At 46.0% G+C, this 14578-nt stretch overlaps 1 protein-coding gene across 14 annotated transcripts in view; it reads left to right on the forward strand.

Annotated features, from left to right (window-relative positions):
- The window catches only part of neo1a (neogenin 1a), a 148988-nt gene that overhangs the window by 97012 nt on the left and 37398 nt on the right, over positions 1-14578 (forward strand). For all 14 annotated transcript variants that reach the window (XM_034296677.1, XM_034296672.1, XM_034296676.1 and 11 more), the window contains exons 6-7: positions 8496-8650; positions 8961-9081. In XM_034296677.1, the coding sequence (XP_034152568.1) occupies positions 8496-8650; positions 8961-9081 (276 nt within the window). The remainder of the gene's footprint in view (positions 1-8495; positions 8651-8960; positions 9082-14578) is intronic.

The raw sequence follows: 14578 nt of genomic DNA on the forward strand, positions 1-14578 counted from the left end.
CGAGAGGGCGAATGAAGTCAGAGGACACAACGGGTTTCATTAGAAGGGCCATGTCGTCGTTGTACTGTAGAGGCCTGGGTTCACTGGAGTTATTTAAAAAAATATAACCCTACAGGCTTGAAATGTACGCATGTCTGACGAAATTGCGCGTGCGTGCTTACACATGCGCTTAGATATGTGCCTGGAGGACGTAGGGGGTTGAAATGTGTGCCTGCCTTGTTGTTTCCACATCCTCTTTGTCCACAGGGCAGCCTGGTTACAGTAACCGTTAATCTGCCAAAGAAGAGGATGCGTATTAAACTGTATATTTAGAAACAGGATCTCCAGCACATCAGTAGGGTGACACATTTGGAAATATATTGTGATGAAAAGATATATTAGAGGATTTTTTCCCCCATATCAGTTCCTGTAAATGACCCTCTGGAGGCAGTGTGAGTTTGATAAGAATCTCTGGGTTATTAGGAGGCGTTTTGAACTGTGACATGTTCCTTCCGGGTATCTCCGTTTGTTGCTCCAAAATCAGCAACCTGGCTTTTTTTTCCACGATGAAACAAACCAATGTTCCATTGGCTTTTGGGTGGAGACACACAGAGGGGTAGACGTCGCCCATTTCACAGCTGTGGAGGTTTCAGGCTATGCTGTTTTTCATCTCTCTGGGCAAACTGTGCACACTGATACTATGTCTAAATTTGTGCCTCTGTGTTTGCATGTTGCGTGTATGTTTGACTGTGTATGTTTGACTGTGTGTGTGTGTGAGTGAGAGACGGTCCATTCCATCTGTTCTGTGGGTAGCCGCGGGCCCGAGCGGTACTGTCCCTCCAGGGCTTTGCTGTGAACTGGGCCCCGAGTAGTGTGTGACCAGATTTACTCAGGCCCCAACATGCCACTGCTGGATTCAGACTGACCCCGTTCCCCATGCTACGGGTGAAGATGCATGAACCCATTCAACATTTTGGCGTCTGTTCTGTCTGGTTTGAACCATAACCAGTTTATTTTTGTTTCTTTATTTTATTTTTTTACTTCTAACCAATGGAGGTCTCTTGAAAAGACAGATTAGTGTGTCTGTGAACATGTCTGTGATGGGGAGCAGAGTGGTCAATTAACAAACCCCTATATTGACTGCAGCTCAAAGTCCTGTTTTGTTCCCCAGGCCCAGTAAGAATCAACACATTCTACACATTACCGTTCTATTTTAATGCACTCTAAGGGGATCCCTCTATGGAACAATTTAATTTCCTGTTTCTCTGGTAAAACTGTGTTAACATTGACACGGAGCATGATTGAATCGTTCATGTTTTGTTTTTTTACTCTCTACAGCTAGCAGGTGATTTCCATATTAACTTTTCCTGGATATTCAGTGGGTAGAGGGTCGTGTTTACATCAGGGTTGGTGTCCTGGATGTTCAGTGGGTAGAGGGTCGTGTTTACATCAGGGTTGGTGTCCTGGATGTTCAGTGGGTAGAGGGTCGTGTTTACATCAGGGTTGGTGTGCTGGATGTTCAGTGGGTAGAGGGTCGTGTTTACATCAGGGTTGGTGTCCTGGATGTTCAGTGGGTAGAGGGTCGTGTTTACATCAGGGTTGGTGTGCTGGATGTTCAGTGGGTAGAGGGTCGTGTTTACATCAGGGTTGGTGTCCTGGATGTTCAGTGGGTAGAGGGTCGTGTTTACATCAGGGTTGGTGTCCTGGATGTTCAGTGGGTAGAGGGTCGTGTTTACATCAGGGTTGGTGTCCTGGATGTTCAGTGGGTAGAGGGTCGTGTTTACATCAGGGTTGGTGTGCTGGATGTTCAGTGGGTAGAGGGTCGTGTTTACATCAGGGTTGGTGTCCTGGATGTTCAGTGGGTAGAGGGTCGTGTTTACATCAGGGTTGTTGTCCTGGATGTTCAGTGGGTAGAGGGTCGTGTTTACATCAGGGTTGGTGTCCTGGATGTTCAGTGGGTAGAGGGTCGTGTTTACATCAGGGTTGGTGTCCTGGATGTTCAGTGGGTAGAGGGTCGTGTTTACATCAGGGTTGGTGTGCTGGATGTTCAGTGGGTAGAGGGTCGTGTTTACATCAGGGTTGGTGTCCTGGATGTTCAGTGGGTAGAGGGTCGTGTTTACATCAGGGTTGGTGTCCTGGATGTTCAGTGGGTAGAGGGTCGTGTTTACATCAGGGTTGGTGTGCTGGATGTTCAGTGGGTAGAGGGTCGTGTTTACATCAGGGTTGTTGTCCTGGATGTTCAGTGGGTAGAGGGTCGTGTTTACATCAGGGTTGGTGTCCTGGATGTTCAGTGGGTAGAGGCTCTTTTCCAAAACAATTGTTTGAAACAAATGAAATGTAATGCATTGTGAGGATGGTATTAAGGTATTAACACAAGGAATATATACACAAATAATGGTACCACAGTTAACGCGACCCGTTGTGCCTAACAGCTCATGGGTGTAGTATATACGCCATATACCACGGTTCCTCCTGCCTTATTGCTTACATATACCACGGTTCCTCCTGCCTTATTGCTTACATATACCACGGTTCCTCCTGCCTTATTGCTTACATATACCACGGTTCCTCCTGCCTTATTGCTTACATATACCACGGTTCCTCCTGCCTTATTGCTTACATATACCACGGTTCCTCCTGCCTTATTGCTTACATATACCACGGTTCCTCCTGCCTTATTGCTTACATATACCACCGCTAGCAGAGTGTGTGGAAACAGCAGGTGTGTGTGTGTGTGTGTCTTCGTCTTCTTTGGACTGACCACTGGACTGCCTCAAGGCTTCCTTTTTAGTTTGAAGTATGACTTCCATTTCACAGACACAAGGCAGATCATTGATTACCTCAGAACATGAAGGATGGCAGGAAGGAGGTATCTTCAGCGTTCCAACTGAGTCGGCGTCCCGACTTCATAGCGCTCTGTAAAGAAAACCCCAGACGAGAACCAAATCCATTCACACTGTCTTGGCTGTCCGATGTTTTACTATTTTAACCAGCTTCCCGCACTTTAGCTGGGCTCATTTAGGTGCTTTGGGACCATTGTGAAGAGCAGTGGGTGTTAAATGGCCCCAGGAATGCCAGCCATGCTGCCGCTTACATTGGCCCTAACCACTGGGAAAACAATGAGCAAGCATCTTACAACCGCCGCCTTTCTCTTCCTACCTTGTTTGTCTTGGGCCGGGCTTAGGCTAAAGCTGTTATCGGGAAGAGAACAGGAGCGCTAATTAACTCAAGCCCGTGCTCCATGCCCTCCCTCAGGGTCCAGTGCTACACACACTGGCCCGGCCTGTCTTGTTGTTGTTAGGCCAGCGCTAAGATAAGCTACGCCAGTTGGCTGTCTTTTGTCTCGGCGCCGGCCTTGTGTCATGGTTTTAGCGTCAACCTGAATGGTTGGATGAAAATAGTATTGCATCGCCTGCTGTTGTGAAGCTGTTGAAGGCGTGTAGTTGTAAGGGCCCTCATATACAGTCATTAGCTGAAGCCTGGTTCACCCATCTATTATGCTCACGAACAGAGCCCTATTCACGATGTGTTGCTCTGAACTCCCTCACAAACCCGAGGAAGTCCTCTCACCAAAATCCTATTGGGATCCCATAAAGAACTTAGTGTTCCAAACCGACAGGAACGATGGATTGGCCTTCCACCATCCTCCTCAATAACTCCACTGCTGTTGGAGCCAGGAGGGCAAAGCAATGAAGCTGATTTCACTAATCTAGCTGCTGAAGGAAATAATTTGAACTCCCTGGGAGAATTGACCTTGGCTTTTTTTCTGACTGGCTGAATGGATGAAGAGAGAAGCACTTAGTTCACTTTAATGGCTCGTCCATTTACTACGTGGTGTATCTTCTTTGGTGAGCATGTTACTATGCTAAAGGGGGGGTGTGACCTGCTGAATTGTATCGAGCTTTGTTGTGTGAGGAGTCTGGGTAGGGTAGGATCTGGATTGAGTAGGGTAGGGTAGGATCTGGATTGTGTAGGGTAGGGTAGGATCTGGATTGAGTAGTGTAGGGTAGGATCTGGATTGAGTAGGGTAGGGTAGGATCTGGATTGAGTAGGGTAGGGTAGGATCTGGATTGAGTAGGGTAGGGTAGGATCTGGATTGAGTAGGGTAGGGTAGGATCTGGATTGAGTAGGGTAGGGTAGGATCTGGATTGAGTAGGGTAGGGTAGGATCTGGATTGAGTAGGGTAGGGTAGGATCTGGATTGAGTAGGATTGGATAGGATATTATTGGATAGAATGGGATAGGATATTATTGGATAGAATGGGATAGGATGGAATGGATTTAGAAAATCTACACTCACCTAAAGGATTATTAGAAACACCTGTTCAATTTCTCATTAATGCAATTATCTAATCAACCAATCACATGGCAGTTGCTTCAATGAATTTAGGGGTGTGGGTCCTGGTCAAGACAATCTCCTGAACTCCAAACTGAATGTCAGAAAGGGAAAGAAAGGTGATTTAAGCAATTTTGAGTGTGGCATGGTTGTTGGTGCCAGATGGTCCGGTCTGAGTATTTCACAATCTGCTCATTTACTGGGATTTTCACGCACAACCATTTCTAGGGTTTACAAAGAATGGTGTGAAAAGGGAAAAACATCCAGTATGCGGCAGTCCTGTGGGCGAAAATGCCTTGTTGATGCTAGAGGTCAGAGGAGAATGGGCCGACTGATTCAAGCTGATAGAAGAGCAACTTTGACTGGAAGAACCACTCGTTACAACCGAGGTATGCAGCAAAGCATTTGTGAAGCCACAACACGCACAACCTTGAGGCGGATGGGCTACAAATAAGAAAAAGAGGCTACAGTTTGCACGAGCTCACCAAAATTGGACAGTTGAAGACTGGAAGAATGTTGCCTGGTCTGATGAGTCTCGATTTCTGTTGAGACATTCAGATGGTAGAGTCAGAATTTGGCGTAAACAGAATGAGAACATGGATCCATCATGCCTTGTTACCACTGTGCAGGCTGGTGGTGATGGTGTAATGGTGTGGGGGATGTTTTCTTGGCACACTTTAGGCCCCTTAGTGCCAATTGGGCATCGTTTAAATGCCACGGCCTACCTGAGCATTGTTTCTGACCATGTCCATCCCTTTATGACCACCATGTACCCATCCTCTGATGGCTACTTCCAGCAGGATAATGGACCATGTCACAAAGCTCAAATAATTTCAAATTGGTTTCTTGAACATGACAATGAGTTCACTGTACTGAAATGGCCCCCACAGTCACCAGATCTCAACCCAATAGAGCATCTTTGGGATGTGGTGGAACGGGAGCTTCGTGCCCTGGATGTGCATCCCACAAATCTCCAACTGCAAGATGCTATCCTATCAATATGGGCCAACATTTCTAAAGAATGCTTTCAGCACTTTGTTGAATCAATGCCACGTAGAATTAAGGCAGTTCTGAAGGCGAAAGGTGGTCAAACACAGTGTTAGTATGGTGTTCCTAATAATCCTTTAGGTGAGTGTATTTTTGCAAGACAACGTAGAAATGTTTCTTATTAATGAATGCGTCACACAATGAGAACATTTTAAAGATCAGCTATTTGTATTTCAGTGCGGTCTGGGCAGCAGGCAGGCAACAGGCAGAGAGAAGCTGGATGTAATCTAGCTCTGCTGGTTAGTCATGATGTGTTGTTATAAGGCTGTAATAGCATCTCTGTGCAGCGTTTTCGCCGTTGTAGTCCATGTGTGCGTAGGTGTGAGTACCGTTTCTTCTCAGCAAACTTAAATTGGAATTGAAAAACAATTCTGTAACACTGTTAAATACAGAAACGCACACCTCCTGTCCGACAAACACACACACACGCACACCTCCACCTTGTCCGACACACACACACTCATTGCTCAGTCAAATAAGTTCCAAATGTCTGAACTCTATTTAGAGGAAATGGAGCATGTCTGCTTGGGGGGTGAAGGAATGGGGGAGGGAGGGAGGGGAGGTGGGGTGGGTAGGGGGAGAAGGCAGAGTGAAGACTGACTCCACAGAGATAAGGAGCACCGCAGGGTCTCACCAGGGCCTGTCACCAGAACACCTCAACGGGGGGCCTCCTACTGCTCTGACACCGCGCACACACACACACACACACACACTCACACACTTTGAGGCACAAGTAAACACAGTTATTGGCATACTGTGACAGAACTCTTACAGGCAGAATGAGCGAAACCAACACAGATTGTAATGTGAAAAAGCAGCTGACATGCACATTGAAACACATTAAGATGCCCGGCGACAGATGAACAGACAAATATTTACTGTCCTGCTAAGGGACACAGCAGCACAAGCCCTCAATCCTCCTTAGACAACCACGCGGCCATAAACATCCTTTACTCCTCCTGTTCTCTCTCACGCACTTTAACTCTCTTCTTTTATCCATTAGTCCAACACACACACTGATACTGTATACACATTCACACGTACTGCCACTTTTCTCCTTGCAGTATCATGTGTTATGACTTCCTGGGGAAACTCTTGAACTGTTCCCCTGACTGTAAACCACAGGCCAGTGATGGCGTCTTTAGGAGCTGACAGTTACTCTCTGGTAGAATGTTGGATCTTGTTAAGAGTAAAACATGGAGTCTGTATCTCAGTGACACTCCGACATGGAGTCTGTACCTCAGTGACACTCCATTACAGTGTTCCATTAAGACATGGAATCTTTACCTCAGTGACACTCCATTTCAGTGTTCCATTAAGACATGGAGTCTGTACCTCAGTGACACTCCGTAAGTGTTCCATTAAGACATGGAGTCTGTACCTCAGTGACACTCCATTACAGTGTTCCATTAAGACATGGAATCTGTACCTCAGTTACACTCCATTACAGTGATCCCGTTAAGACATGGAATCTGTACCTCAGTGACACTCCATAAGTGTTCCAGAGTCTGTATGTCCTTGTCGTTACTGCACTTGAACCTTCTCCGCCCAGTGATGAACCACATTCAGCCTAAGGCATCCATGTCAATGGGATGTTATTAGCATGTGGCTGGGGAGCTGTGAAGGCTGATAGGGACTAAACATAGCAGGACCTGTCAACCACACAGCCTTTTTAACCTCAGTCATATTTTATAACACACACTCATATATACACACACACACACACACACACACACACACACAGTTACCTCCCGGTCTCCCAGTCCTGGAATGAGACAGTGTGTCATAACATGGGCTTTTACGTTATGTTACGTTATGGCAGAACAGGCCAAGTCATTAGTGTAAGTGAGAAATGGTTCTCGATCGACTTCCCTTGTTAAATGATAGTAAAATAGAACCATGGAGCGTTACCGTCAGTTATGGTGACACATGACCCTACAGGTGGCGACCAAGGATGACTAGAGACTGTAGAATGTCTGGACAACAATAGACACACACTCACATACTATTCAGTAATGCACACACACACACTTCACAAACATACACACTCCTAGTACTGAAATAAACACACACTCCTAATTACTCTCTCGACACACACTGATTTGCTCTACTTAGAAACCCACTCCAGTTTCAGTAGGGGACACAGCAGACACGCACCATGGCCCTGTTACACGAGAGATAGATGCATTTCCTTATCACCAGAGCAGATATAGTATCTGTGCCCTGCTCTCATTACATCGTTCTGGGTTATGTCTGGGGTTTGTACCCTGCTCCTATTACGCCGGTCTGGGGTAAGTCTGGGTTTGTACCCTGCTCTTATTACGCCGGTCTGGGGTAAGTCTGGGTTTGTACCCTGCTCTTATTACGCCGGTCTGGGGTAAGTCTGGGTTTGTACCCTGCTCTTATTACGCCGGTCTGGGGTAAGTCTGGGTTTGTACCCTGCTCTTATTACTCTGGTCACATACCTTTTAGTCTGTGGCTGTGTTAGGATGAGATGCAAGGATACTGTGCTTACTGACTGTTTCAGTTTAGTTGTTCAAGTTGACATGTTCCTGAAGGCAACAAGAAAGACTGGAACAAAGGGAAAATTGTTGAAGACTTATTTTCCTGTATGTATGTTTGGAAAATGCATCTTATGTATTCGCATTTATTCACGGGGACTGGAAGCTGCAAAGTTGTTGCAATTCAAATTGTTTGTTGTTCACCCTTCATTGCCAAGTAAGGATGGAAAAGGACAGGATGTATCTCAAATTAGGTTTTATCTAGATTTGATCAGATGCGTTTGACATGCTCAGTTTTGACAAGTAGACTATTGGATTTCACTGGGGGTCTGGGTTTTCTCCCTTCCACCATATTTACCATCCAAGTTGTCATTGGAACATTATTCTGTTTTCTTTATTTGATTCTCGGCCTATTTGATTTTCCAGTTCTCATAAACTGTTCCATAATGTAGGCTGCAGCTGGAAACCCCCTGCGGTACAGTTATGGAGCGTTCCTGAAAGGAGTTGCAATATTGAAGTCAGAACAGGCAGTAATACCAGCTAAGTCATTTCTCAGTAGATGGTCACCCAGGCAAACGCACTCAAACACTGTGCCACTCTGACCCTCCCCTACCTCCTTGTCATGTTTTTCAGCTCCACCTCAGTTCCTGAAGAGGCCGGCCAACATATACGCCCACGAGTCGATGGACATCGTCTTCGAGTGTGAGGTCACAGGCTTCCCGGCCCCCACGGTGAAATGGGTCAAAAACGGTGACGCCGTCATTCCCAGCGACTACTTCAAAATCATTGTGAGTTTGGGGTAATCTGAAATCCTATTAGGACATAATGTCTTGTTGGGAAGCCTGTAGTTGTGCACCTGCTCTTAGCTCAGTAGAAGTTACTCACACTCAGCATTCTAACTTCACCGATGGCTCTGTACAGGCAGTACTTCACTTAGGTAATCAACAGGTATTGTCTTTGATTTAGTGGTCTTTCAGTAGCCATATTGACCCATCACAAAGTCTCCACCTCAGGATATTGACTCCATCTACCCCTCCAACTCCTCGTGTTATCGACCTCTTTCACAAACTCTCTCCTCTCCCCTTCTTTCTTCTGCAGAAGGAGCACAACCTGCAGGTGTTGGGTCTGGTAAAGTCTGACGAGGGTTTCTACCAGTGTCTTGCGGAGAACGAAGCGGGGAACGTGCAGTCCAGCGCTCAGCTCATCATCCTGGAGCACGGTATGTTGTCAGGGCAACCAAATACACAACGGAACCAGCTGCTGATTCAAGTGGGACTTACAAACACGAGAGAGAACAGTCATCGTTTTGGCGTGGAATTTAGTAAAACAAAAGCCAAAAATAGGTTTGGAACAGCTTCAAAGCGTAGTTGCAAAATAGACAAGACCGAACCTCTCTAAAAAGACAGAGGGGGAGGCGAGACAAAAATAAAAACATGTCACCAGAATAGATCCACATGCTAAAAATAGGACTGGGTGTGTCTGAACGCCCACGTGGGGATTTTTTTTTTTTTATTACATGATGGGTAAACAAGTTAATTTATTTTCCATCTTGCCTGCATTTTCAAGTTGTCATAGTAGTACTCTGCCAAATCATGTACTACAATACATTAGTATTCCCACAATTGGCTCATTCTGCTCCCGATATCTGGCTACCGAATTTGGTTCCCTATATTTCCATAATTAACCAGGTTTAATGGGGTGTTAATTTCTTGGTCACCTTTGACCCAGCGGCTAATGGATTAGCATATCTTTTGGTGTCGGAGCGATAGCTCCCTCGACCAGGGTTCTTTCGTCTCGGTTTCAAGGAACTAAGTCAGAAATAATGATGACCTGGAAGCTTTTATGCTTCATTATGCATATCTCAGAGAGCTGCTAGGCCAGGCCAATCAGAAGGGTGTCTTGTGTGACCTAAAATGTTTTTTTGTTCGGGATCAGTCAGGGAAGCAGATGGTCCGACACACTCTCTTTCCCTAAGCAGGACATCAGAGAGGACTCTGTTTAATCCCATTACATGAGAGAGACATTTTAATGACTCCTACCACAAATGTAAGGGACAGAAGATACCACTGCCCGTACACCAGGCCTTTCGCTCTGTGAACGAGATCATATTCCACTGACGTGAGGTCAGAGTTCAGTGTTCAATGTTTACCGTTACACACAAACAGTGGTTGTGGAATATTTATAACGTACATCATTTCCTGAAATATTTATTTAACGTACATCGGACGTACATCATTTCCTGAAATATGGATACCGTTTCCTTTTTCCCAGCTAGGTCTGTTAGTTATGTTTCTCTTGGGTCAGTACATTTGTTTCCTCCTTGTGTCTGCAGCACATTATGTCCATCTTCCTCCTTACATGTCCTATCGTTTCTTACAAAAGCTGCCTCTCAGAGGTGCAACAGTAAGTAATCCCCTGCATAGAAGCTGCCCGGCTTGACTGTGTTCTCCTGTGTGTGTTCTAGCACTCTCTGAAGGCCGGCAGTTCATTCCCTGCCCCCCAGTCATATAACTGAGAGATGTAGAACACTCCGGAGCATTTGTTCTCCGGTCGTGTGCCGGGCTAGTCCTCGGTTCTGTCTGCCAGCCCTCCTGCCCTGCCCCGCCCCTATCTCATAGACCCAATAAAGTGCTGGATGTGCTGTCCGGTTCGTAGTGTCCCGCCATTACCCTCTCCTGTCCCTGTTAGTGGTTGTCCTCCTCTCTGGTAGGCTCCCCTTCCACTCCCTCACCCCTGCTTTATCATCAAGATAGCGAGACACTTGCTTGGGGTCATGTTGAGTTCTAGTGGCGTGAGGAAGAAATGTTTAAGGAATAGAAACATCCATTTATAATGCACAGTAGAAGTAATCCAAGCAAACCAACCTCCTTCCTATTCATCCAAAACATAAAACGTTCTGTGACCTAGCTCTGCTTCACTATCAGGACCAGAGTTGAAAACTCTCATCTGCAGGAGTTCCCCAAAATCTAGCACAGACTAGCTCCCTGGCTGCCGTTTAAAGCCAGCCCAGACCAGCTCCCTGCCTGGCGTTTAAAGCCAGCTTAGACCTGCTCCATGCCTGGCGTTTAGAGCCAGCACAGACCAGTTCTCTGCCTGGTGTTTAAAGCCAGCACAGACCAGCTCCCTGCCTGGCGTTTAAAACCAGCACAGACCTGCTCCCTGTCTAGCGTTTAAAGCCATTCATTTTTGGAGCCGGAGACCAAAAATAGCCCTCAAATTGCAGTCCGGGGCAATTTTCGTAGACATTCCTTTACCATGCGTCCTGTGTAATGCAGGGCGACTAGTTGCAAACAGATGTAAGAAGTACAGGACAAAAGCTAAAATGGACGTTTAGGAGCCTGATTATAGAATGGAGGTTGGCCAAGTGAACCTTGTTAATTTGCCTCACAAACCGGCCACAGTCTCTCCTGTCTTCGTCCATAAGCGTTAGGAGCAGACCCTATTAAAAGGCTTAGCTAGCCCTTTATGGGTGGCAGCAACTACACTGTGTGCCAGGCCCACACTTTGGTTATTTTAGCTATTTGTAGTGTTTGTCTAGGTTTAATATTCATGAAATAGTCAAGAATCAAACATGTACACCAACTACTCTCACTCCAAATAACAGTCTATGCTAAATGGTTAAAATGGAAAATAGAAGTTTGGATATTGTTGGCCTTTAGATTTGGGATTGGCGCCATTGACATGGTTATCATCGAAGGCAAAGCGAAATGCGGTAACCGTAGTGTATTCACTTGACTCTTTCCGTGTGGGTCGGCCGTCTGTACTGGAGGAGAGCTCAAGCAGGAAATGGGCGAATGAACAGGCATTGAGCATGTTGTTTGCTCTTCGCCCTCTTGCTGTGCTTCTCTGCCTTTTCCTCCCACATTAATTCAAGAGATGTTCTTCTGTTTTGCATTTGAATGCTTGTTTTTCTCCCCTCTGCATGTAAGAGGCTTCAGATATGAGTGCTCCTCTTTCGGCATACGGAATATGATGTTTTGACATTTTGCCCGCCCCCCCCTTCCCGTACAGCTGAGCTTTGGAAGCGTTTTGGAGGCCCCCGCCGTAAACGGGAATTGTAGGGAACAGACTTCAGCGACACAGAGTGTAATTTAATTGTTTTCCCAATCTCCACTGGTGGCAAAACAAGAAACAAGCACCTGCGGGAATGTTTTGAGTCTACTTGACTTCTTGAACTTGATATTAAAATAAAACTAATGATCAGTGGGTTTGAGTGCGTCAGGTTTTTGTCTATTACTAATGTGGTGTGGTGAAGGGGACAGCCCTCACAACAGCCCTGGGTCGCAGAGGTTTTAGGAGTGTTCAGTCAGTCCCCTAATAATGACCACACACACACACACACACACACACACACACACCAACTCTCCCCTCCTCTCTGTCTCACTCCCCCCATCTGTCTCTGTCTCTCTCTCATGCTAAGTCAGTCGGGGCCAAGTCCAAGAGAAACCACTCCAGTCAACACCTAGCTGACAGAAGACAGAGCACTTTAACTACAGCCAAACACAAATGCCTGTTTAGAAATTGACTTTCTCCACCTAATGACTGGCTGAGTGCTTGTTTTTATTTTTTATTTATTTATTGCCGAGCACAAGAGCAGTTGCATGATTAATTGAAATCTGTGGTGTCGGAGAGCACAGACTGACAGAGCCATAGATCAGACAGCCGGAGAGGAAGATAGGAGACCTTTGCTGCTAGACTTGCCAGCTAAGTTTGAGGCTGAGTTTACAGTTGGGAATAGTACAGTTACATAGTCATTTGGAAATTATAGAATTGAACCAAGAAAATAAATTTTTTTATGGACTTGTTTATGATCAAAGAGGTCAGAGATATTTATTGCCGATTCGCACACCGCAGAAATACAATACTACTTAAGTGCAAAATTGTTTGGCAATTGATACTACATTATCATACTGCTATAACACTGAATAGTCTAGCAATTGATACTACATTATCATACTGCTATAACACTGAATCGTGTAGCAATGGATAATACATTATTATACTGCTATAACACTGAATAGTCTAGCAATTGATACTACATTACCATACTACGCCAAAGAACCATTTGGCAATTAATAACATTATCATTCTACAACACAGGGTAGTTTAGCAATAAAGACTACATTACCATACACCACTACAGTGTAGTTGGGCAATGATTACCACATTGCCATAGAACACCGCAGAATTCTGCTATGGCACATCCTAAGAAGGACAGGCAATATATCCCATTTACACTAAAGGTGTGAGAGGGCTAAAAAGACAACATATGTGCTCCTCCGGGGCTCCATGAAACCACACAAGAACACAAATCTAAAAGCCTTTTGTCTGTCATGGGGATAGAGGCAATGTCTACAGGCCGGGGTCAGGGACAGGACGAGCAGGCGTAGAGTGTTAGGTGTCACTCTGGCTCGTGCAGCAGGACTGTGAAGTCAGAGCTAGCAAAGCACCCCTTTGAGGCTCACAGCCAATGCGAATGTGACAGTTAGACGCTCCCTGTGAGTCGCCTGCCTCACAGGCCTAGAGAGAGAGAGACAGACACGCATGGGGAGACAGAGCAGGAGTGAGGGAGAGAGAGTGTGGTAGGGAGTGAGGGAGGGAGAGAGTGGAAGGGGGAGAGAGGGTGGGACTCTGGGCGGGGGGGTGGGGTGGGGAGTTAATCAGAGCAGCTGTTGGTTTTCCAGTTCCACACACTGACAAGGTCTTTACGGTCCCCGAAGACGGATGCTGTATCAGCCGCTGTGATGTTGTTTTTAACACCTTAATGCTGCTGCGTTGGGTTTGAGTCTGGCCCATGTGTACTGCTGCTGCGTTGGGTTTGAGTCTGGCCCATGTGTACTGCTGCTGCGTTGGGTTTGAGTCTGGCCCATGTGTACTGCTGCTGCGTTGGGTTTGAATCTGGCCCATGTGTACTGCTGCTGCGTTGGGTTTGAATCTGGCCCACGTTAATAAGCTACAGTTTATTCTGGGTATGTTATCTATTGTCGTAACACTAAATAGTTATAATTCCCTGGGCTCATGTCGCTGTAAGCAACACAGGTTAGGCTCTGTAAGGTTAGGCTCTGTAAGGTTAGGCTCTGTAAGGTTAGGCTCTGTAAGGTTAGGCACTGTAAGGTTAGGCACTGTAAGGTTAGGCACTGTAAGGTTAGGCACTGTAAGGTTAGGCACTGTTAAGCGTTCACTGGGTTAATGCTCCCATTGGCTATGTTTCATCTACAGTGGTTAACAATATAGATAATTGATTAAATATTGACAGAATAGATAAGATTGAACTCTTTATTCTTATTTTGTCTGGTTCATTCCTTCTCTAAGATGAATTTGATTACACGAGTACTGAACATCACACCCTTTACCACCCTTTCCTAATTTCAACCCACACATTGTCCAGTGGAAACATAACAGAAGTATTATGTGTTTATATCGGGTTATCAAGGACTTTTCATTTGTTTTAGCTGACCTGGGCTGGGTATGTCAACTCCCTTTCCCCCACGCGTCTGTCCAGGATGCTGTCTGCTGTTGCTGGACTCCACCTGTCCCCGGGGCCTATTCCCATTGGCTGTACTCCTACTGAAGCGCCCAAATGTCTGAAAGCTCCATGTTGAGCCAAAACAGAGCTCTTCCGCTATTGCCCGACAGGTCACTTGACCTCTCTTTACGCATGTGGACCATCATGCAACTCTTTGGGACGGTAGGGACTACCTACCGAGATGTACCCC

Source organism: Esox lucius, chromosome 2, assembly GCF_011004845.1.
Source record: "Esox lucius isolate fEsoLuc1 chromosome 2, fEsoLuc1.pri, whole genome shotgun sequence".
Classification (NCBI taxonomy): domain Eukaryota; kingdom Metazoa; phylum Chordata; class Actinopteri; order Esociformes; family Esocidae; genus Esox; species Esox lucius.